This window comes from Lutra lutra, chromosome 7 (assembly GCF_902655055.1).
Source record: "Lutra lutra chromosome 7, mLutLut1.2, whole genome shotgun sequence".
Lineage (NCBI taxonomy): Eukaryota > Metazoa > Chordata > Mammalia > Carnivora > Mustelidae > Lutra > Lutra lutra.
This window is the reverse complement of record NC_062284.1, coordinates 29,943,661-29,965,401: the sequence shown is the minus strand read 5'-3', so window position 1 is coordinate 29,965,401 and position 21,741 is coordinate 29,943,661. Positions and strand designations below refer to the sequence as shown.

Here is a 21,741-nt window from a genome sequence, read left to right as displayed (position 1 = left end):
GTGGCTCAGTCATTAATCGTCTGCCTTTGGCTCAGGTCATGATCCCAAGGTCCTGGGATCAAGCCCCCTGTCAGTCTCCCTGCTCAGCAGAGAGCCTGCTTCTCCCTTTCCCCCTGCTTGTGTCCCCTCTCTCACTGTGTCTCTCTCTGTCAAGTAAAATCTTTAAGATAGATAGATAGATAGATAAAACTGGAAAGAATGTATGTGTCTGAAAAGGGTAGGGCTTAACAAAATTGTATTATCCTATAATAAGATTATTATATAGCGGGGGCGCCTGGGTGGCTCAGTGGGTTAAAGCCTCTGCCTTCGGCTCAGGTCATGATCCCAGGATCCTGGGATCGAGCCCCGCATCAGGCTCTCTGCTCAGCAGGGAGCCTGCTTCCTCCTCTCTCTCTGCCTGCCTCTCTGCCTACTTGTGATCTCTGCCTTTGTCAAATAAATAAATAAAATCCTCAAAATTGACTTAAAAAAATTATTATACAACCATTAAAATTAAAATTTCAAAGACTATTTTGCAACTATGGAAAATGTTCATAATATAATCTTAATTAAACTAAACAGGACCAAAACTATAACCTTAATTTTGTTTTAAAAATTACACAATTTTGGGGCAACTGGGTGGCTCAGTGGTTAAAGCCTCTGCCTTCGGCTCGGGTCGTGATCCCAGGGTCCTGGGATCGAGCCCCGTGTCAGGCTCTCTGCTCAGCGGGGAGCCTGCTTCCTCCTCTCTCTCTCTGCCTGCCTCTCCGCCTACTTGTGATTTCTGTCTGTCAAATAAATAAATAAAATCTTTAAAAAAAAACAAACATAATTAAGATCATATTGAGGAACATCTAGAAGTGCCATACGCCAAAATGTCAACAGTGTTTATTTATGCATAATATAAATCTTGATATGAGCTGTCCAAAATTTTCTACGATAAAAATTTTTTTCTGATTATAACAGTATTTTAAGTATAAAAGATAAATCATGAAAAAAATCAGCCACCCTATAAATAATAATCAGCATAAAATTATAATGGTAAAAACATCTGATTTATAGTAACACTTGAACACCTATACACTATCTCTATCCCTCTCTTTTTCTTCCTGTAAGTTACTAGTATTACAAAAAGATAATTTATCCTTGGTGTCTTCTGTGTTTTTAATACTTGAATATATTTTTTTAGCCTAGGAACAAACTACATAAGACACATAGATAAAATAACTTTAAAACTTTGTTGAAAGACATAATAAGGAGCACCTGGGTGGCTTTCGTAGGCTGAGTGTCAGACTCTTGTTTTCAGCTCAGGTCATGATCCTCAGCCCCTCCCCAGCTCATTCTCTCTCTCAAATAAATAAATCTTTAAAAAAAAATTTTTTTTTCTCATTGGATTTAGATTTAAAATTTTGACAAAGTGCAATGGCACTGGGGTATCTGAGGGAGAGGGTCAGAGACTTTTTCTTGAATTGCTTTTATAATATAAAAAAGAAATAGGAGGTGTCTGGCTGGTTCAGTCAGTAGAGCATGCAACCCCCCCCCCTTTTAAGTAATCACTGCATTCTACATGGGACTCAAACTCACAACCCTAAGATACAGATCTCACCCCCCCATCTACTGAACCAGCCAGGCATCCCTGAGCATGCGACTTGATCTCAGGGTTGTGAGTGCAGAAATTACTTAAAAATAAAATAAGGGTCACCTCGGTGGCTCAGTGGGCTAAGTGTCTGCCTTAACTCAGGTTATGATTCCAAGGATTTTGGGATCCAGCCCAGCGAAGGGCTCCCTGCTCAGTAGAGACTCTGCTTCTCTCTCTCCCTTTGCCTCTTTCCACACCTCATGCTCTCTCTCACTTGTTCTCTCTCTCTCAAATAAAATCTTAAAAAAAAAAAAAATTAAAAGTACACAAAAGTCCATATAAAAAGAATAAAAATGCAAAAAATATAGTCAACTTTCAGAAAAAACAGTGTGACAGAAAGCTTGACCTATGATAGTAAACTTTAGGAGTATAATAAATAAAACCATGCTTATATTGGTCTAGATGGGCTAGATCAATTGCATAGAGTGTCAGAAGAGACATGCCTACCATATGGGAATTTAGTGTAATATAAAGATATTATCTCAAATGAGTAGGAAAAAAATGTAGTAGTTAGTAAATGTTGCCCGGATAGCTGTTTGAAAGCAAATTATTTGATCTATAATACTATATATTATATATGATATATATTATTGAATAAAGCATATATAGTATATGAAAATCATTATGAAAAAAATGAAAACATAGCAGTAAGAGTAATTTTACAGTAAAGTAATTTTACAGTAAGACACTGTAAATTTGAGTAAGAAAACTACAAAAAATGTTGGTAACACATACTTAATATTTTTTAATAACAACTCTTATAAATTAGTAAGAGATAAACATGTTGGTAAAAAATTGGGTAAAGTATATGAGGGCGCCTGGATGGCTCAGTAGGTTGAGCAACTGACTCCTGGTTTTGGCTCAGGTCATGATCTCAGGGTGGTGCCCCAGGCTCTGTGCTCAGAGGGGCCTCTGAGATTCTGTCTCTCCCTCTCCCTCTGCCCTTCTCCCCCAACTTGTGTGTACTCGCTCTTGTGCACACTCTTCTCTAAAACAAATCTAAAAATCTTTTTAAAAAATTGAGTAAAGTATATGAGAAGAAAAAAAATTTGTAAATACCTCTTGGCAATAAACATGAAAATACACTGAAGCTCATCAGTAATAACAGAAACACCACAAAAACACGAACATGATTAGAATCCAAACAACAAATCAATATTGATAAGACTGGTGAAAAAGGCTGTTGATGGGAGTGTAAATCTGAACTAAGTTTTTAGAGGGCTACTTGGCAATATTTGCCAAAATTTAAATGTGTGAACTCTTTGACCCTACAAATCTGTTTATAGCAATTTATCCTGAAGAAATGATTGGTCAAATAGACAAAAATATGTAAAACAATACTCACTGAAGCCTTTATAATAACACAAAAAAATAGCATGAACTTCATTTTTTCTGCTTGATATATCCATAAAAAGAATACTCTGCTGCCATTAGAAAAAGTGAGGAAAGGGGTGCCTGGCTGGCCAGGTTGCTAGAGCACGCAGCCCTTGATCTCAGGGTTGGGTGTAGAGCTTACTTTAAAAAAAAAAAAAAGTGAGAGAGAAAAGAAATGAGTAATAGCTATATGTACTGACATAGAAGGATGACGAAGACACAACTGTTAAGTAAAAAATGGCAAGTTATAATCACTGGCCATACTACTATGCCATATTAGTAAAGAAAAAAAAAATCATATATCATCCTTATCAGTAAAAAGAACTGAATCACAGCTAAATGCCATAATAGTGACTTTAGTAATATAATGAGTGACCAATGAACTACCAGAAAACAACACACAATAATAATACCTCCTCTGTATACTCTGTTATAAAGCTCTAATAGCACTTCTAAAAATCTACTTCCACAGCAATGCCAAGTTAGATCCTAGAACAAAGCATGCATAGACTCATAGATCAATGATTTTCAAACTGCAAGTTGGCACTCAATGGGTCCTCAAATTGATTTAGTAGCTTACAACTAACTTTTTAAAAATATGATACTGAAAAATCAAAGTGACTGCACATAGTAAGGGGTAAAGCTTGTTTTGTGAAGCTTTATTGTTTTGTGTAAACATCTACACAACTTCATCCTGGGACTCTGAAATCTAAACAGCTCTGAAAACCTGAAGTTTCTTCTGAAGCTTAGTGCAAGAATTTATGGAGCAGGGATGCCTGGGTGGCTCAGTGGGTTAAGCCTCTGCCTTTGGCTCAGGTATGATCTCAGGGTCCTGAGATCGAGCCCCGCATAGGGCTCTCTGCTCAGCAGGGAGCCTGCCTCCCCCCCCTCTCTGCCTCTCTGCCTACTTGTGATCTCTCTCTCTCTCTCTCTGTCAAATAAATAAATAAAATCTTTAAAAAAAAAAAAAAAATTCATGGAGCAGCAAGATCTGACCTGAAATGCCATAGGCTATTCATAGCCTTTATTCTTCTCCACTCATTATGAATAATACGTTTCATTGCAAAAATATTTATGTGTTTGATTATAAAGTGGTATATATACTATATTATCTTTTAAAGTTCACAAGATTACAAAAGACCTCTGGACTTCTGGGAGTTTGGGATAAGAGTGTAAGAACTTGGGACACCTGGGTGGCTCAGTTGGTTAAGCAGCTGCCTTCGGCTCAGGTCATGATCCCGGCGTCCTGGGATCGAGTCCCACATCGGGCTCCTTGCTTGGCGGGGAGCCTGCTTCTCCCTCTGCCTCTGCCTGCCATTCTGTCTGCCTGTGCTCGTTCGCTCTCCTCTCTCTCTGACAAATAAATAAAATCTTTAAAAAAAAAAAAAAAAAAAAAAGAGTGTAAGAACTTATCTATATATAGACCTCCACATGTATGTGTATAGGTTAGTGTACACATACTTTTGTGTATGAATTCAACATGTAAACATGTAAAACCTATTTCCGACTAGATTGAGACAAAAAGTCTGAAAGTCATTGGCTAGGTGACATTTTTCAGACACTGGACATACCTTGGCCTTCATTAATTCTTATTCTACAACTCCAGGAAAGGGGCAACACTCCTTTATGACTCAGAATGTTCCTGTGCATTTCCTTTTTTAATTCCTCCCACTTCACTTTTAAGACCATTTTGTATTCTGGGAAGCACATATTAGTCCTCATTTACAGGTGACCTTTACACTGAACATAATGTCTGAAGTTTACATCATTCCTAAGTCTCCCAAAGAATAAAGTATCCTGACCAGTGAAGGAGACTTGAGGGGCCTTCTCACAGTCTTACCTTCAGCAGGTTGAGAACTTTCTTGCCAAGATCCAGCTCAAAGTTGGTATAATTAGAACCACACATGTCATAGATAAACACCAGTCCGTTCCTCTGAGTTTCAAAGCTGTAAACCAACCATTGAACAAAAACATTTATAAGTAATAAGATGGATGAGAGAGGTTGAAAGCCTAGGGCACAAAAACAGAGTTATGGGACCAAAATAACTCTCTCCCTGAACACTGGTCTTACAAAAATATGATTCATCTTTGGTATCTGCTATACTTTTTATGATACTGTGATTTTACAATAAAAAAAATATATATTTAGTCTTCAACCTGATTGGTGGCACTAAGCTCCTTTAAAACTCTTGGAATTTCATAAGTGCAGAGAGTCAAAGGTGTCTTTTGTGATGTTAATGAGACAACAACTGGAATGCCCTTGGGTCCCAGAAAGAAGAGGGTGGTTGCCAGGGGAACCAACCTCGTGATTACAGAGGGTTGGTACTTTCACCCCACACGGCCTACCCTCCCCCACCTCCAGGAAAGAGAAAGGAACTAGAGATTGAGTTCAATTTCAAATGGCCAATGATTTAGTCAATCATGCTCATGTAATGAAGCATCCATAAAAACCCAATAGGATAGGGTTTGGAGCTCTCAGATGGAGGTAGTGAAAGAGGGCCCTCTCAGAAAAGGCATGGAAGCTCTAGGGCTCTTTCACCATACCTTTTCTTATGTATCCCTTCCATCTAGCTATTTTGAGTTATGTTCTTTTATAATAAATTGGTAAACTAGTAAGTAAAATGTTTCTCTGAGTTCTGTGAGCCACTGTAGTAAATTTCACTGTACCCAAGTCAGGAAACTTCAATCTATATAGCCCATTGATAAAAAGCACAGGTGACAAACTGAACTTGCTACTGGCATCATGTGTGGGAGTTGGGGTTGGACGGGACTAGTCTTATAGGATTGAAAACCTTTAACCTGTGGGATCTATCAGGCAGTATCAGAATTGAGCTGGAGTGTAAAACAGAGTTGGTGTCAGAGAACTGACTAGAGGTGTGGCCAAAAAAACCCACATGTTAGGAACTGGAATTATGCTTACTGATGCGTATTTATCAAGTGCCAAACTCCTAGATTGAGAATATTCCAGAACATCTAGGTTATCAAAATTTGAACTGTTTCCTCCCAGGTTTCTGAATCTGCCTATCCAAACTTCCTAACATTTCATCTTCAACTCAAAAGCTTCCTCTTCCATGAAGACCTCCCTGATAACCATGATCAAAATGTACTGCTATCCTTAAGTCCCTTGTAGCCCCATAAATCTTCCTGTGGGATTTCCTTGTGGTTCTTAAAGCATTTCAACTTTGTTTTGTTTTTGTTGTTTTAAAGATTTTATTTAATTCATTTATTTATTTATTTATTTGAGAGAGAGACAGAGACAGAAAGAACACAAATGCAGGGAAGGGCAAAGCAAGAGGGAGAGGGAGATCATGATCTGACCCAAAGTCAGACACTTAACCCACTGAGCCCCCCAGGTGCCCCAAAGCACTTCAACTCTGTATAGCCATCTGATTCTCTCCTGGGAACAAAAAAGTGTTTTGTTCATCTCATTACTCCCAACAGTCCCTAGCACAATCCTTGCAAATAGGTTCATGATAAATGGTTACTGAATAGAATTCAGTCGGCCTGGAAGCCCACTGCTAAGAAAATACTTCAGACCTGTGGCAAACTATGAAACAAATTCTAAGCTCAATGATGGTGAATGTAACTCTTAGGACGTAGAAGGAGAGAAACCCATAGGTCTTAGGAAAGCATCTAGAGGGAGCCTGGCTGGCTCAGTCGGTTAATTGTCTGTCTTAGGCTCAGCTCCTGATCCCGGGGTCCTGGGATGGAATCCGGTATCAGGCTCCCTGCTCAAAATGGGGGAGGGGGGGCTGCCTCTCTCTCTGCCTGCCTCTCGCTCTGTCTGCTGCTCCCCCTGCTTGTGCTCTCTCTTTTCTCTGTCAAATAAATGAATAAAATCTTTTAAAAAGGGGGGTGGGAAGAATCCTGAAAAGTAAGAGCTTATTACCATACTGAGGTTAAGTGCATGTGAAGAGGGGCACCTGGGTGGCTCAGTCGGTTAAGCACCTGACTCTTGATTTTGGCTCAGGTTTTATCTCAGAGTCATAAGATCTAGCCTTGTGTTGAGTTCCCTGCTGGGTGTCGAGCCTGCTTAAGATTCTCTCTCCCTCTCCCCATCTCTGGCTGCATGCACATGGGCTCTCTCTAAAAACAAAAATAAACAAACAAAAAACATGTGAAGATATGAAAAGTATTCCTCATAAGGTGCCTGGGTGACTCAGTCATTAGGCATTTGCCTTTGGCTCAGGTCATGATCTCAGGGTCCCGGGATCAAGCCCCACATCGGGCTCTCTGCTCAGCAGGAAGCCTGCTTCTCCCTCTCCACTCCCCCTGGTTGTGTTTCCTCTCTTGCTGTATCTCTCTCTGTCAAATAAATAAATAAAATCTTTAAAAAAAAAAAAAAAGTATTCCTCAATTGAATCTCCTTACTGCCTAAAGGCTTCGCAAAGTTGTACTCTTCCACCAAGACAGATCCTTACCTATTTCAATCTGCATGCCTAAAAGATCATTAGGAATAAATTTTTCGTTTGGATTACTCACAGATGATAGCAATAGCTTTCCTACCTACTTAAAGTTAGAAAATTTTTTGGCACAAAAGAATCCTGAAATCAGAGATCTCAATGTTATTTTGTATCTTAAATTTTTGGCATGGTGGAAGTACCCACCCATGAAGTAGCAATTAAAAAATCTCTAATTCTGGGATACACGCAAGTTTTCCAGCAGTTTCTGAGTTTCAGATGGTCTCGACAGGTTATAGTTAATACTAAATCTTGACTCCTTTTTTCATGATTCCAGAGAGACTATGATTCACCAAGATCAAAGATGATGTTACAAGAGTAGCACAATTACTGAGTAGACTATCCAGGTCTAGAGGCTTCTCATTACTCCACAAGGTCATCAAGGGCCAAAATCAAAGAACTATAGATTTTCCCCTCACAGCACCAGCCTATGGCAGAGGACTGAAACAAAGAGAAGTCAGTGCCAAGGGAAACAGAATTTAATAAAAAGAGGCTACAGTTAGTAATGATGCAGATTCTATATTCCTAAAAATTGCTCATCCTGTAAAGGCACATGAAATAAATACAAATGTGGTAGGATCTTTGTTTTTCTGGGTACAGAATATGAGGTTTACAATGACAGCTAATTCCTTACCAAGAATAATTGTTTTCCTACTGAGTTTGATTTCCTGAGCTAGATGCTACCTGGGAACACCAAGATGTTTAAACCACAGTCCCTGACATTTGTTTTAAAATAATTGAGAGTAGGGGATGGTGAAAGGCTATCAATGAAACAAGATTTGTTATAGATCAGTCTGAAGACAGATGATGTGTGGAAGTTTATGATACCATTTCCATGCCACCCACAGAGATCTGAGGATTTTCTATTATATAATATGAAAAAGGTTCCCTGCCCTTAAAAAGCTTACAATCTAGTGGTAAACATAAAAAACAATAGTATAAGATAAATTACATCATAAACCTGTGTAAAATTCAATATAAAATAATTGGTATTATTAATAACCAATAACCAGGTTGGGGCACCTGGGTGGCTTAGTCAGTTAAGCATCTGCCTTTGGCTCAGGTCATGATCTCAGGGTTCTAAGATGGAGCCCTGTGTTGGGCTCCCTGCTCAGCGGGGAATGTGCTTCTCCCTCTGCCCCTTCCCAGCTACTCATGTTCTCAGTGAAAGTTAACATAGGAAAAAAAGAATTTCTACTCACTAGTGAGAATATTTTGCTTGGAGAAAATGTTTCACGTTTATTTATCTTATATGCACCTTCTGAATAATGAGGAGTCACTAAGGGTTTTTAAGAAAAGGGTGGACATCATGAAAACAGTTTTAAGTATGTTTACCTGTTCGGTCTTCCTATGGGATCACGCGGATTAGAAAGAGCAAACTTTGGCCACTGCCATGCCTACAGGAGTGCTTTGACTGTAAGCTGCCCATGAAGGAAGGCCAGTGAATTTTCTGATAAAAGAGACTTTCATTTATTTCTCTTGAGCTAAAGCATTTCAAAGGAACCTATGTTCTGGAAATTACACCTGAAGACCAATCACAGGAAAGAATTGAGAAATTTCACACTTCTGATTGGGCAGTACAGTGACTCTGAAACCACTGCTCCTCTCTCCTTACCTTAGTAAACTTTTCTTTTTCAGAATGGTGCTATGTGTGGTTAGCACAAAAGCAGAAGGAAATACTATGGAAGTAACATTAACAAGGCAGTAACAAGTGAATCAGACAGAGGCCCACTTTAGACAACCATTTGGCTGTCCGCATCCTCTAAGTCCATGGTGTGACTGAAGGTGTACATAGATGTCTCTCACTATCTTAGTCTCTCACTATCACTTCTAGCCCAGAGGATTAGCCAATGACATCCAGCACAACAACAAACTGCAAATGGCATTCACCAGGGAAAAAAAGAAGTACAGCAAAAGGACAACATGGTAGGGTACAATTAGCTCTGGCCAAGAGCAAAGAAACTAGGATCCTAGCCCTAACCCAACTGCGATGAGATGCGATGACTGTAAACGAGTCACGTAACTTCTTGGGGCTTCGGTTTCTTTGCCTAAAATAGTCAAATTACCAATTACCTTGGAAAGGGAAGGAGAAATGACCCGAGCTAATTCTTTTTGCCCCTGAACCTGTTCATAAAGATGATTTTGTTTAACTTTGTACTTTTGGACTCTTCTCTCCTGAATGCTGATTCTCAAAATCCTGACCTAAATGGCATTATTCCTGTTTTACAAAGAAAGTGAGGCCCCAGATTGTTTTAAAAACAATAATCAAAAAAAAAAAAAGAAAGAAAGAAAGAAGAAAGAAAGAAAGAAAGAAAAGAAAAGAAAAGAAAAATCAATATTCAGAGCAAATGAGCAGCAGGTCAACACAAGTCATTTCCCCTTCACATTCTCTCAATAAGTAATTCTCACAATGAGGATAACTAGTTAGTTGGCTTTCTCAGCTTTTATAATCCTAAAATAGAGCCAAGCAGGTAAAAATACAAAGAATACCCTCGATCTATAGTACCTGGAAACATGCCAAGCCCTTAAGGACATGGAATGTTTTCCATTTACAGCACTTCCCAGGGCACATTCTAGGTGCACAGTGAAGGTACTATTGAGTTAATCAACTTAGTCAAGGACTATCACTGCCCCATCTGGATACGGATCAACTAAAAGATAATCTTCATGCTCACCTATCCACAGCTCTGTCTAGCAAGTAAAACAGAGCCTGAAGTACCACATGTTGGACTGACTTGTGGGGGTGATGCAATCTGGCAGTGAAGAGGGCAATGGAGGCTCCTGTTGGGTCCCCGAACATTCTAGAAGCAAGTAAAATGAGAAATATTTAGAAATGAATAGAAAATCACCACACTTAGGCTTCTTATATCCTAGTCAAAAATTTCATTTGAAGAGAAGAGATGTGGCAATACTCTCTGACTTGCATCAGTTACCCCAGAAAGAGAAGAATATTTATTTCATCCCATGCCTGATTCTTAGCAGCCCCTGGATCTTATTTGTGTGATAGGGAAAAACTATATTCCCTTAATTTGTCAATGGCAGAGAGATTAAAGGATGGTCTACACTGGCTGCCTAGCTAATTTCCCCAATAGGATAGCAAAAGAAACACACATCAGGGGAAAAACCACAGAATACAACCATGGTTTCCATGCTCTGCCTTAAAAGTACCATTGTATACTTATTCAAAAGGCTGTATGTCTAGAATCCAGTAAGGACAGGCCTCTGAACCACTGTGTACCTACCCAAAGACCTCAACTAACTGTAATGGACCAATGAAGAAACTCTGCTTGACCTACTGTACAAATGATTCTCAATAATTTCACTTGTCACTAGAATTATTTTGTGCAAACTGCACAACTGCTTCATGTTTGCTCCTGAATGTTGAGACTTTCAGACTCAGGAAAAGCTATCTAGGAACAAAATCCAAAGAGGACAACAGCTACAAAAGGAAGTAATGAGACACTACAAAAAGGGTTCATAAAGACTCACTAAGATGGTGAATTTCCCACTAAGGATCTCAGAACGGAGAGGTTCCTCATGAGGTTTCAGCTTCACAATGCCTTCCTTCCTTCGTGTTTCCTAAGAATAAAGCACAGCAAGATAAATTAATATGAAAATACTGTGTATCCAGGAGAGCTTTATGTAAACATCAAAACTCAGAGATAAGGGACTTTAAGAAGTCAACTAACTGACTCACAAATTCCTTTGTAACACCCTTTAGGCCAACTGAGTGTTACCTGAATTTTCCTCCAATGCCACCTTATCAGCCTCTTATGTATGATATTTTCCTTTAAATTAGTGCCAATCCTGGGGCACCTGGGTGGCTCAGTGGGTTAAGCCTCTGCCTTCGGCTCAGGTCATAATCCCAGAGTCCTGGGATCAAGTCCCACATCGGGCTCTCTGCTCAGTGGGGAGCCTGCTTCCTGCCCCCCCACCCCGCCTGCCTCTCTGACTACTGTGATCTCGTCAAATAAATAAAGAAAATCTTTTTTTTTAAATAAATAAATAAATAGATAGATAGATAAATAAATTAGTGCCGATCCTAACCCCAAAGACCAACTAAAATGTATTGTTAGAGTGCAGGGTAAAAGTTCTTAAACATACATCAGCAGTGATAATGCAGCAAGATATTAATATGTACCCCAAAAATGTCTAGAAACAGACATCCTCACATATCCTCGCCATCAGTCCCCTCGACAGGTTCTCCAACAAGACCTACCATGACCTCATTTTTCTTATCTCCACAGCAAGATTCCTTAAGGTCATCCTCAGTTTCCTTATACTCAGTCTGCTACATTCTCATTGTCCCCAATCTAACTACTGCACCAAGAGCTGCCGCTCCATGGCCAGGACCTTTCTTCCTGTCAGTGAACCTAGCGGGCATTTCAGCTGTCCTTTTACATGACAAGGTTGACCACTCACCTTCCCTTTCCCCTGAGACAGTCTCTATCAGAGACAGAAAACACTCTCTCAGTTCTCCTATTTCTTCAACTACTACTGCTAAGTCTTTTTTTTTTTTTTTTTAAGAGAGAGTGACGTGGGAGGGACAGGGAGTGACACAGCGCCTGAGTTCATGACCTGGGTTGGACACTTAACCCACTGAGCCACCTAGGTGGCTACCCACCCTTGTGAGGTTTTATGTTCATTTGTATTCATTTACTCACTCAGTTCATTCACTGGCTCAATCATTTATTCTGCAAATATCTGTAGAATTAGTATGTGCCAGGCACTGAGCTAAGTGCAAGGAACACATTGGTGAACGGAACACACTAGGTCTTTGTTTATATTCTTTTTTTTTTTTTTTAAGATTTTTTATTTATTTATTTGACAGAGAGAAATCACAAGTAGGCAGAGAGGCAGGCAGAGAGAGAGGAGGAAGCAGGCTCCCCGCTGAGCAGAAAGCCCGATGCGGGGCCCGAACCCAGGACCTGGGATCATGACCTGAGCCGAAGGCAGCGGCTTAACCCACTGAGCCACCCAGGCGCCCCATGTTTATATTCTTGCCCAATCCATCCCTAAAATCAAATTCAAATGCCTTCAGAGGCAGGGCAGCAAGTGAAGACAGTATTTGTACTAGGATTACAGGAGAGTACATGCCCTACCTAAAGCACTCAAGTTCAACTTTTTTTTTTTAGAAGCTTTATTTTTTTTTTTTTAAAGATTTTATTTATTTATTTGACAGAGAGAGATCACAAGTAGACAGAGAGGCAGGCAGAGAGAGAGAGGGAAGCAGGCTCCCTGCTGAGCAGAGAGCCCGATGCGGGACTCGATCCCAGGACCCTGAGATCATGACCTGATCCGAAGGCAGCGGCTTAACCCACTGAGCCACCCAGGCGCCCCTCAAGTTCAACTTTTAAAATAATACTGAACCAAAGATAGCAAAAAGTCTGAGGTGACATTCAGCCCTACATATCTTCTCCTCACACTTTCCTAGAATGACCTCACCTTTTCTCATGGCTCCAATATTCGGCTCTACTTTGGTCACTCAAAATCTCTACTTCTGGTCCAGATTTATTTTCTCCAACTTCTTGGAGAACATGTCTATTTGGGTATACCAATGACACTTCAGACTTAACATGATTAAACCGAATTCATGACCCTGCCTCCCCACACACCTGCACTATTTCAGTGCCCACTAAAATTAATGAATGCTACTACCATTTATCCTGCCACCCAAGTTAAAGACCTGGGACACCTGACTATTCTTTCCTTATACATCAGTTTAAGCAATCCTGTTTTACCGATTTCATTTCTAGGATCTGCCCATTTTTTCCTCTATCTCCGCTGACACTACACTTAATGACACCAAAATCATTTCGCTCCGTGTAAATACAATGGCCTTCTATTGGTCTGTCTCCAGTAAAGGCCCTTCTGATCCATTCTCTAAAGCACATTGAGAAAATAGTTCCAGAATGCAAATCTGATCAACTTATTCTGCTGTATTTAACCTTCATTGAATTTCTCTGCCCTTAAAAACAAAACAAAACAAAACAAAAACCAGATACTCTATGATCTGGCCTTGTTTACTTTCATTGCTCAATCTCTTGACATGTTCCCTCTCCCAATGAGCATTTCTGCTCAGCTCAATTTCTCTACTGTCAACTAGGAATCTAAGTTGCTATTCTCTCTGTCATATTCCCCTATCTGTCCAATTCTTACTCCATTCTTCAGATCTTAATTTAGAAATAAATTCCTTCAAGAAGGCTTCTTTGACCCTTCTAAGTAAATGTGCACGTAAATGTGCATCTGCACAACAAAGTAGTCCCCTATCATAACTTTCTATAACTGTCTGTCTACTTTTTCTTTCTAAATAATAATCTCTGGGGGCACCTGGGTGGCTCAGTGGGTTAAAGCCTCTGCCTTTGGCTCGGGTCATGATCCCAGGTCCTGGGATACAGCCCCGCCTCGGGCTCTCTGCTGAGCAGGGAGCCTGCTTCCTCTTCTCTCTCTCTGCCTGCTTCTCTGCCTACTTGTGATCTCTGTCTGTCAAATAAATAAATAAAATCTTAAAAAAAAAAAAAAATCTCGGGGCACCTGGGTGGCTCAGTGGGTTAAAGCCTCTGCCTTCAGCTCAGGTCATGATCTCAGGGTCCTGGGATCGAGCCCCTCATTGGGCTCTCTGCTCAGCGGAGAGCCTGCTTCCTCTCTCTCTCTCTGCCTGCCTCTCTGCCTACTTGTGATCTGTGTCTGTCAAATAAATAAATAAATAATATTAATTTTTTAAAAAAATCTCTGCACCTGGAACATAGTACATATATAATAAACATCTGTTGAAAAAAGGAGTTAATATTGTAGGAGATGACCCACAAGATAGGCATAAGTGAGCTTTTAGTCTTGAACTAATCCTGGCATACCTTATCCTCCTTTTTCAATTTAGAGAGATTCTATAGCTCTTTAGGATTTTCTGACTTCAAGGCAGGGCGCCTAGATATTGATCTCCTTTTTTTTATGAGAGTGGGGAGAAGACTCAGAGAACCACTTCGTGGAGTGTGTGGCACAGAAAACAGCAACAAAGAAAGCCCAACTGCCACAGGGCCGGTACCTCCCCCCAAGCTACGTACTCTGTAGGAGTGGAACAACTCTATGGCGCGTAGCACATCAAACTTCCGGGCCATGAGGAACTTGACAGCCACATTCCAAGAGAGGGGGGAAACATTGTACTGAACTGTCCACTTGTTAATCTCTTCAAGAAACTGCTTGGTTGCCTGTTTGACAAAGAAAATAAAGAAAATTTAGTTATTAGGGAACATATTTATGGAAACAAAAAACAAGCAAGAAAAAAATATCATCCCTTCCTCAAGCAAGTCTGAACCCAATGTTTCCTACAGGGAGCAAGGAAAGATAAAAGCTGGAAAACAGGTCTGAAAGCAGAAATAGTTAAAATTCATACTATGCAATGAAGCCAGAATCCAGAGCCAGGTTCAGACAGCAGGGCTTAGCACAGGGATGCATGAAGAAAAAATGAGGGGGGAGACCAAGGCACCCAAATGGAATGCAAATTACTGGCCCCAAAGCAAAAAACCCTGCAGTTTTTTTGTTGTTGTCTTTTTTTTTTTTTTTTAAAGATAAAAAGAAGGTGGATGGGCCCCTAGAAGGGATATTGCATAAGATGCATGATAGTACAGCAACCGCAGCTGCTGTTTTGGGTCCCAACAAGCCAACTCGATACAGAAAAACCATCAAAAAATGGTTTTGGCTTTGGAATTAGCAATACTATTTGAGAGCAGCAAAGCTATTAAGAAGAATTTAACAAATCAAAAGGCCAACTATTCTTTGCGCTGACTGACCCCACAGGACCTCTTCATGTTTCATGAAGAACCAGACACTAGTGCCCAGAGTCACTAATAGCCCCTCTGGATAGTGGTTGCTGGGGGAGGGGTGGAGGACCTCATATTGGTGGGGATCCCAAGCTGGCAAGATGCCTGTTTTCAGAATTGTCCCTATCTCTTAACCCATGTCCTTCTATCCCCTTTCAACTATTTCTCTTTACATTTATGACCAGTTTCTGCTCTAGCCAAACTACTCTTCGGTTTCTTCAGTTTTTGAATAGGATCTACATCAGGATTTTTTTTTTTAAGACTTTTTATTTTTTTAAGTAATCTTTACACCCAATGTGGAGCTCGAACTCATAACCCCGGGACCAAAAGTTACACACTTCATGGACTGAGCCAGCCAAGCACCACTACATTGGGATTTTTTTTTTTTTTTAAGATTTTTTATTTATTTATTTGACAGAGATCACAAGTAGGCAGAGATGCAGGCAGAGAGAGAGGAAGGGAAGCAGGCTCCCTGCCAAACAGAGAGCCCGATGCAGGGCTCGATCCCAGGACCCTGGGATCATGACCTGAGCCGAAGGCAGAGGCTTTAACCCACTAAGCTACCCAGGTGCCCATACACTGGGATTTTTTGCATGTATATTCTCAATCGCTAAACACTTTCTGCGTGGCTATCTGGTCCCTTCCACCCAGAAACTTTTCTCACATGTTGGTCCAAAATGTGACCAACTTGATGAGAATTCTGAAACTTAATTGATCAACCAATCAATGCACAGTTAAGATGTATGTATGTATTTAAAGACTGTACTTACATATTTGACAGAGAAAGTGAGCATAAGCAGGGGAAGTGGCAGCCTGAAGGAGAGGGAGAAGCAGGTTCCCGGCTAAACAGGAAGCCCAATGTGATGCAGGGGCTCTATCCCAGGACCCCAGGATCATGACATGAGCCAAAGGCAGATGCTTAACTAGGTGAGCCACCCAGGTGCCCCATTAAGATGTATTTATTTTATTTATTTATTTTTTTAAAGATTTTATTTACTTGACAGAGAGAGATCATAAGTAGGGAGAGAGAGAGAGAGAGAGGAAAGCAGGGCCCCCGCTGAGCAGAGAGCCTGATGTGGGACTTGATCCCAGGACTCCGGGATCATGACCTGAGCCGAAGGCAGAGGCTTAACCCACTGAGCAACCCAGGCGCCCCAAGATGTATTTATTTTATTATTTTTTTAAGATTTTATTTATTTGACAGAGAGTGAGAAAGAAGGAGAGAGAGAGAGAACAAGCAGGGGGAATGGCAAGCAGAGAGAGAGAGAGAAGCAGACTCCTGCTGAGCAAGGAGCCCAATGCAGGGCTTGATCCCAGCACCCTGGGACCATGACTTGGGCTGAAGGCAGCCTCGTAACTGACTGAGCCACCCAGGTGCCCCAATTAAGATGTATTTATTAGGGGCACCTATGTGGCTCAGTGGGTTAGGCCTCTGCCTTCGGCTCAGGTGATCTCAGGGTCCTGGGATTGAGTCCCACATTGGGCTCTCTGCCCAGCAGGGAGCCTGCTTCCCCCTCTCTGCCTGCCTCTCTGCCTACTTATGACCTCAAATAAACAAATAAATAAAATCTTTTTTTAAAAAGATGTATTTATTAAACTATTACATATTTATTAACAACTTTCTAATATCTGTGCTAAGAAATACAAGGAATGCAAAAATAAGGTTTGCTTTAAAAGGTGTGAAACTGGGGCACCTGGGTGGTTCAGTCATTAAACATCTGACTTTGGCTCAGGTCATGATCCCAGCGTCCTGGGATTGAGCCGCATATGGGCTCCCTGCTCAGCGGGGAGCCTGCCTCTCCGTCGCTTCTCGCTCTTTCTCTGTCATAAAAAAATAAAATCTTAAAAAAAAAAAAAAGGTGTGATACCAACCTACTGTGTGGCCATGGACAAGGTAATTCTCTCTTCATGTCTAATTTTTCTTTTTTTTTTTTTTTAAAGATTTTATTTATTTATTTGACAGAGAGAGAGAGATCACAAGTAAGCAGAGCAGCAGGCAGAGAGAGGGGGGAAGCAGGCTCCCTGCTGAGAAGAGAGCCTGATGTGGGGCTCGATCCCAGGACCCTGAGATCATGACCTGAGCTGAAGGCAGAGGCTTAACCCACTGAGCCACCCAGGCGCCCCTTCATGTCTAATTTTTCAAATGAAGAACAAGGGGAGGGATACCTGGGTGGCTCACTTAGTTAAGCATCTGCCTTCATCTCAGGTACTGGAATAGAGGCCCAGGTCAGGTACCCTGCTCAGTGGGGAGTCTGCTTCTCCCTCTCCCTTTGCCACTCTCCCACCACTCATGCTCTCTCTCTCAAATGAATAAATAAAATCTTAAATAAGGAAGGAAGGGAGAGAGGGAGGAAAGAAGGAGAAAAAGAGAAAGACAAGGGGAGAGAGGGTAACAAGCAACTGACCTACTTCAGAATCTTGGCAACAGGTTCTACCCTGCAAATACAATTCAAATTGCTACATAGTATTTAAACAACTAGCAAATTAGAGTCCCAGGAATACCTCATAAGAGAGCACCTGATTTATTCCCCAAATTCTAGGAAAGAAAAAAGATACTTTATAAACCAGAGTAAAATCTAAGAGGCCTAACTGCACCTGAGCTTTAGAACCTTCCAACTGAGGCAATATAACTTACACCTCTGGAAAAGGAGAGAACCGGCAAATCTGATCAGGCAAGCGCATTAAAAAAGCCAAAAAATAAAGGTCATGAAGAAAAGCTTTCAGATGATCACTTTGGCCCAGAACCAGTTTAAGTCTGACCAGAGCAATGAGTCTCAGAGAAGACAACAGGACAAACTTAGAATGCTCCACCAGAAAACCAGTTTGAGTTGCCTCTATAGGGTGAGTGGCCAGCATCAGAATGAGGAAACATGGAAGGGAAAAGAAGTGGGCACAGAAAGATCCCAGAAACAAAACTTCAGCCAGCCCAGAAGGTCCCCAGGAGATTCTATAAAGAGTTATTTGTTTTTTAATTAACATATCATCTTTAAATCTGGTCCTCTCCTGGGCCTGGCTGAAGCTGCCTATAGAATAAAACACCAAGTAAGAGCAGAACATACTTTTCCCCCTTTCTAATAAAAATAATAAACAGACAAATCAATATGCAGTTAGGAGGGGGAAATATAGTTAAATAGCTGGGGGGTGATATGAACTCTTAACACATCCAATTACTAAGATGATTTTTCATTTTTCATAAATTAGCTATGCCTCAATAAGAGACTTGCAGATTTCACACACTTCCTTCAAAGTAGGTACATATTGTCTTCCTTCTTATTAAACTCAGCTCCTTCAAAGTTCTTAATGTTCTGTAGCTCCCAAGGGCTGTTGCCTTGAGCTGACCTCTGTCCCCTGCTGGTCAGGATGTTATTCTTGGCTTTAAGCACGGGAACAATTCCTCCTGATTTGGCCTGACTAGGCCTTGCATGAAGAGAGTCCAGTGTACTATAAACAGCGATGTGATATTTACAAATGCACATATACACACACAGCATCTGTTATGTTCAGCCTCAGATTCACCATCCTGTATCCCTAGCCCTCTTGAGGAAGAGACAAACCTCTTAAAAGAAGTCAGAAAAGATGGCCTCAGCTTCAACAGCCTTTCTCTAGAAAACTAATAAGATTGCCTCCTCTGTTTACACATGAATTCAGCACAACCACTAAGTATAGACCAATTTGTGGTCCTGTTGGTACCAGAGAAACAAGTCCCAGCAATTTTAATGAACAACACACTCTTCATAAGGGATAATCGAAATTCCTGAAATTAATATTGTGTTATTTCCTGGTGAACAGAGTGAGCCAAAAGATGAGTCACAGCTTATAAAATACTTCAACTCAAGGTCAATGGTTTGAATCTATCTAGGTTTATGAGTTAACTGTAAGTTGTTAACACCTGGCAGCTAAGGCATGGTCATAGTTCAAACAGCTTTGGTCTTCCTTTGGGAAAAAGGTCTAAACTAAAGTACAGAAAAACTAACATTACCACTTACAACCTTCTTCAACTCACTTTTCAGGTACAGGTAAGATTTGTTTCAGCACTGGGCAACTGCGTGGCTCAGTCGGTTAAGTGTCTGCCTTCAGCTGGGGTCATGATCCTAGGGTCCTGGGATTGAGCCCCATATCCAGCTCCTGGCTTGGCAGGAGGACTGCTTCTCCCTCTCCTGCTCCCCCTGCTTGTGTTCCTTCTCTCTCTCTCTCTCTCTCTCTCTCTCTCTGTCAAATTAAATAAGTAAAATCTTTAAAAATTTCAAAAAAAAAAAAGATTTGTTTCAGCATTGTCAAAAGGTTACTGTAATTACATACTATTCCCACAATGATGTCTAAATAGATAAAAACAAGTTTTTTGACTACAGCCATAAGGATAAAAAGATACTTAAGAACATGCTATAAAATGGCTGAGATATTGGTCAATTAAGTGGATTGTACCCTAGACACTATCCACTGAATATGTTACTGGAAAGAACAAAATCAAAAGTCTTCATGTTACCTCAAATTTTCAAGAGCATGAGATTATGATTTTGAGATGAGCTCTAGACAAAGGACTAGCCAACTAAAAGATCAAGAAAAAGGTGTTGGCATGCTTGGTTCCACAGCATCTTAAATCCTGTGTTCCAACACAAAGGGGAGAGAATGAAGAGCCAGACCTATAACAAACCTAATTTGAAAGAAACAGAAAACTTCTGCCTCCTGAGATATCAGCCACAGAACCACCAAAAGAATATATCTACTAGTCTAGTAGGTTTGGGAGTCAGAAAGAACCCATCCTCTCATTCATCGCTGTGTGATATTTGGTAAGTATTTTAACCTCTCTGAGCTTCAATGTCCTCATCTGTAAAGATAAGGCATGAATGAGACAACAGATAGAAAAGCACCACAGTATCTGGCAAGTAGTAGGGAGTCTCTGAATGGATGCTAATTCTCTTTTTCTTTACTACAGTCATTTTACATTAAAAATTATTTCAATAGGAGTTCTGCAGATTCAAGTGATCTGTTTCTCTTTAGCCTTTACCAATTCAATCTCTCTAATCCACTTTATCCAAAAGCATAAATTTAAATTAGAAACCTCCAATGTGTGTTCAACTGCAAGACAAAGTCTCTAAAGGAACAACTTCTCATTCAGGGGTCTGCACAATACAGAAGAAGCTGGGTCGGGAAGTACTTATACCACCACCACCACCACCCCACCCCACCCCCACCTCGTCCCCATCTCTAAATCCTTTTGTCCCTACTTTCAGACTCCACTGGCAGCTCTGGGGATTAACACTGCCATCCCAAGCATTAAACTGACTAGAGGCTATTTCTTCCTAAAATAAAGGAACAACTTAGTGCAGGACACATGCCATGCAAAAAACGCAGCTACCCTGCACTGAATACCTGAATAAGGACAGTGATTCAACAGAAGACTCTGCGACTGCCTGTTACCTCCAACATGCTTTTGATGTTACCTCTGTATTTCATCAAATACGCTTTTTTCTCATTAGAATCAGTGACAGACGCATTATAAACTATCTTTATCTTATGCCTGTTTTCCTATCTTTCCTTCATTGCAAACAGTTGTATTTTGTTTTTTCTTTAAATATTTTATTTATTTGATGGGGAGAGAGAGAGAAAAAGAGAGAGCGAGCGAGCATGCGCACAGGAGCAGGGCAAGTGGCAGGCAGAGGGAGAGGGAGAGAGAGAAGCAGACTCCCCACTAAGCAGGGAGCCCAATGCAGGGCTCAACTGGGATCATGACCTGAGCTAAAGGGCAGACACTTAACCGATTGAGCCAACCAGGCACCCCACGATTGTTGTTTATTGTTAAGCCTAAACTCTTTAATTCATATCAATCTGCTGGGAAACAGAATCTGAGCTAAGACACAGTAGCTTGCTACCATGAAGCAAGGTGATATTTGTTCCATTTCTTTTTTTTTTTTTTAAAGATTTTATTTATTTATTTGACAGAGAGAGATCACAAGTAGACAAGAGGCAGGCAGAGAGAGAGAGAGAGAGAGAGAGGGAAGCAGGCTCCCTGCTGAGCAGAGAGCCTGACGCGGGACTCGATCCCAGGACCCTGAGATCATGACCTGAGCCGAAGGCAGCGGCCTAACCCACTGAGCCACCCAGGCGCCCCTATTTGTTCCATTTCTGAACTGAAAACTATAATCCTTCCATTAGTCCTTCGTTATTGTGCCAAATATGGAAATAAACCAAGTTCCTTTCAATTAATATTTACTTATTATCTCAAATATCTTCACTTTACCAGGAAAGATTTGCCTTCCCTTAAAATCAAATTTTGGGGCACCTGGGTGGCTCAGTCAGTTAAGTGTCTGCCTTCAGCTTGAGTAGTGATCTCAGGGTCCTGGGATCCAGCCCCACATGGGGCTCCCTGCTCTCCTCACCACTTGTGCAGGGGGTGGGGGGTTGGGGGGGAATTACATTTTTTTAAAAGATTTTATTCATTCATTTGAGAGAGAGAGAAACAAGCAGTGGGGAG

General features: G+C 40.8%; 1 protein-coding gene across 1 annotated transcript in view; it reads right to left on the bottom strand.

The window, feature by feature from the left end:
• Positions 1-21,741, bottom strand: part of PTPN9 (protein tyrosine phosphatase non-receptor type 9) — an 85,221-nt gene that overhangs the window by 28,454 nt on the left and 35,026 nt on the right. The window contains 5 exon segments of the mRNA XM_047737230.1: positions 4,833-4,938; positions 10,128-10,243; positions 10,245-10,253; positions 10,942-11,031; positions 14,514-14,657. Of these exon segments, the coding sequence (XP_047593186.1) occupies positions 4,833-4,938; positions 10,128-10,243; positions 10,245-10,253; positions 10,942-11,031; positions 14,514-14,657 (465 nt within the window).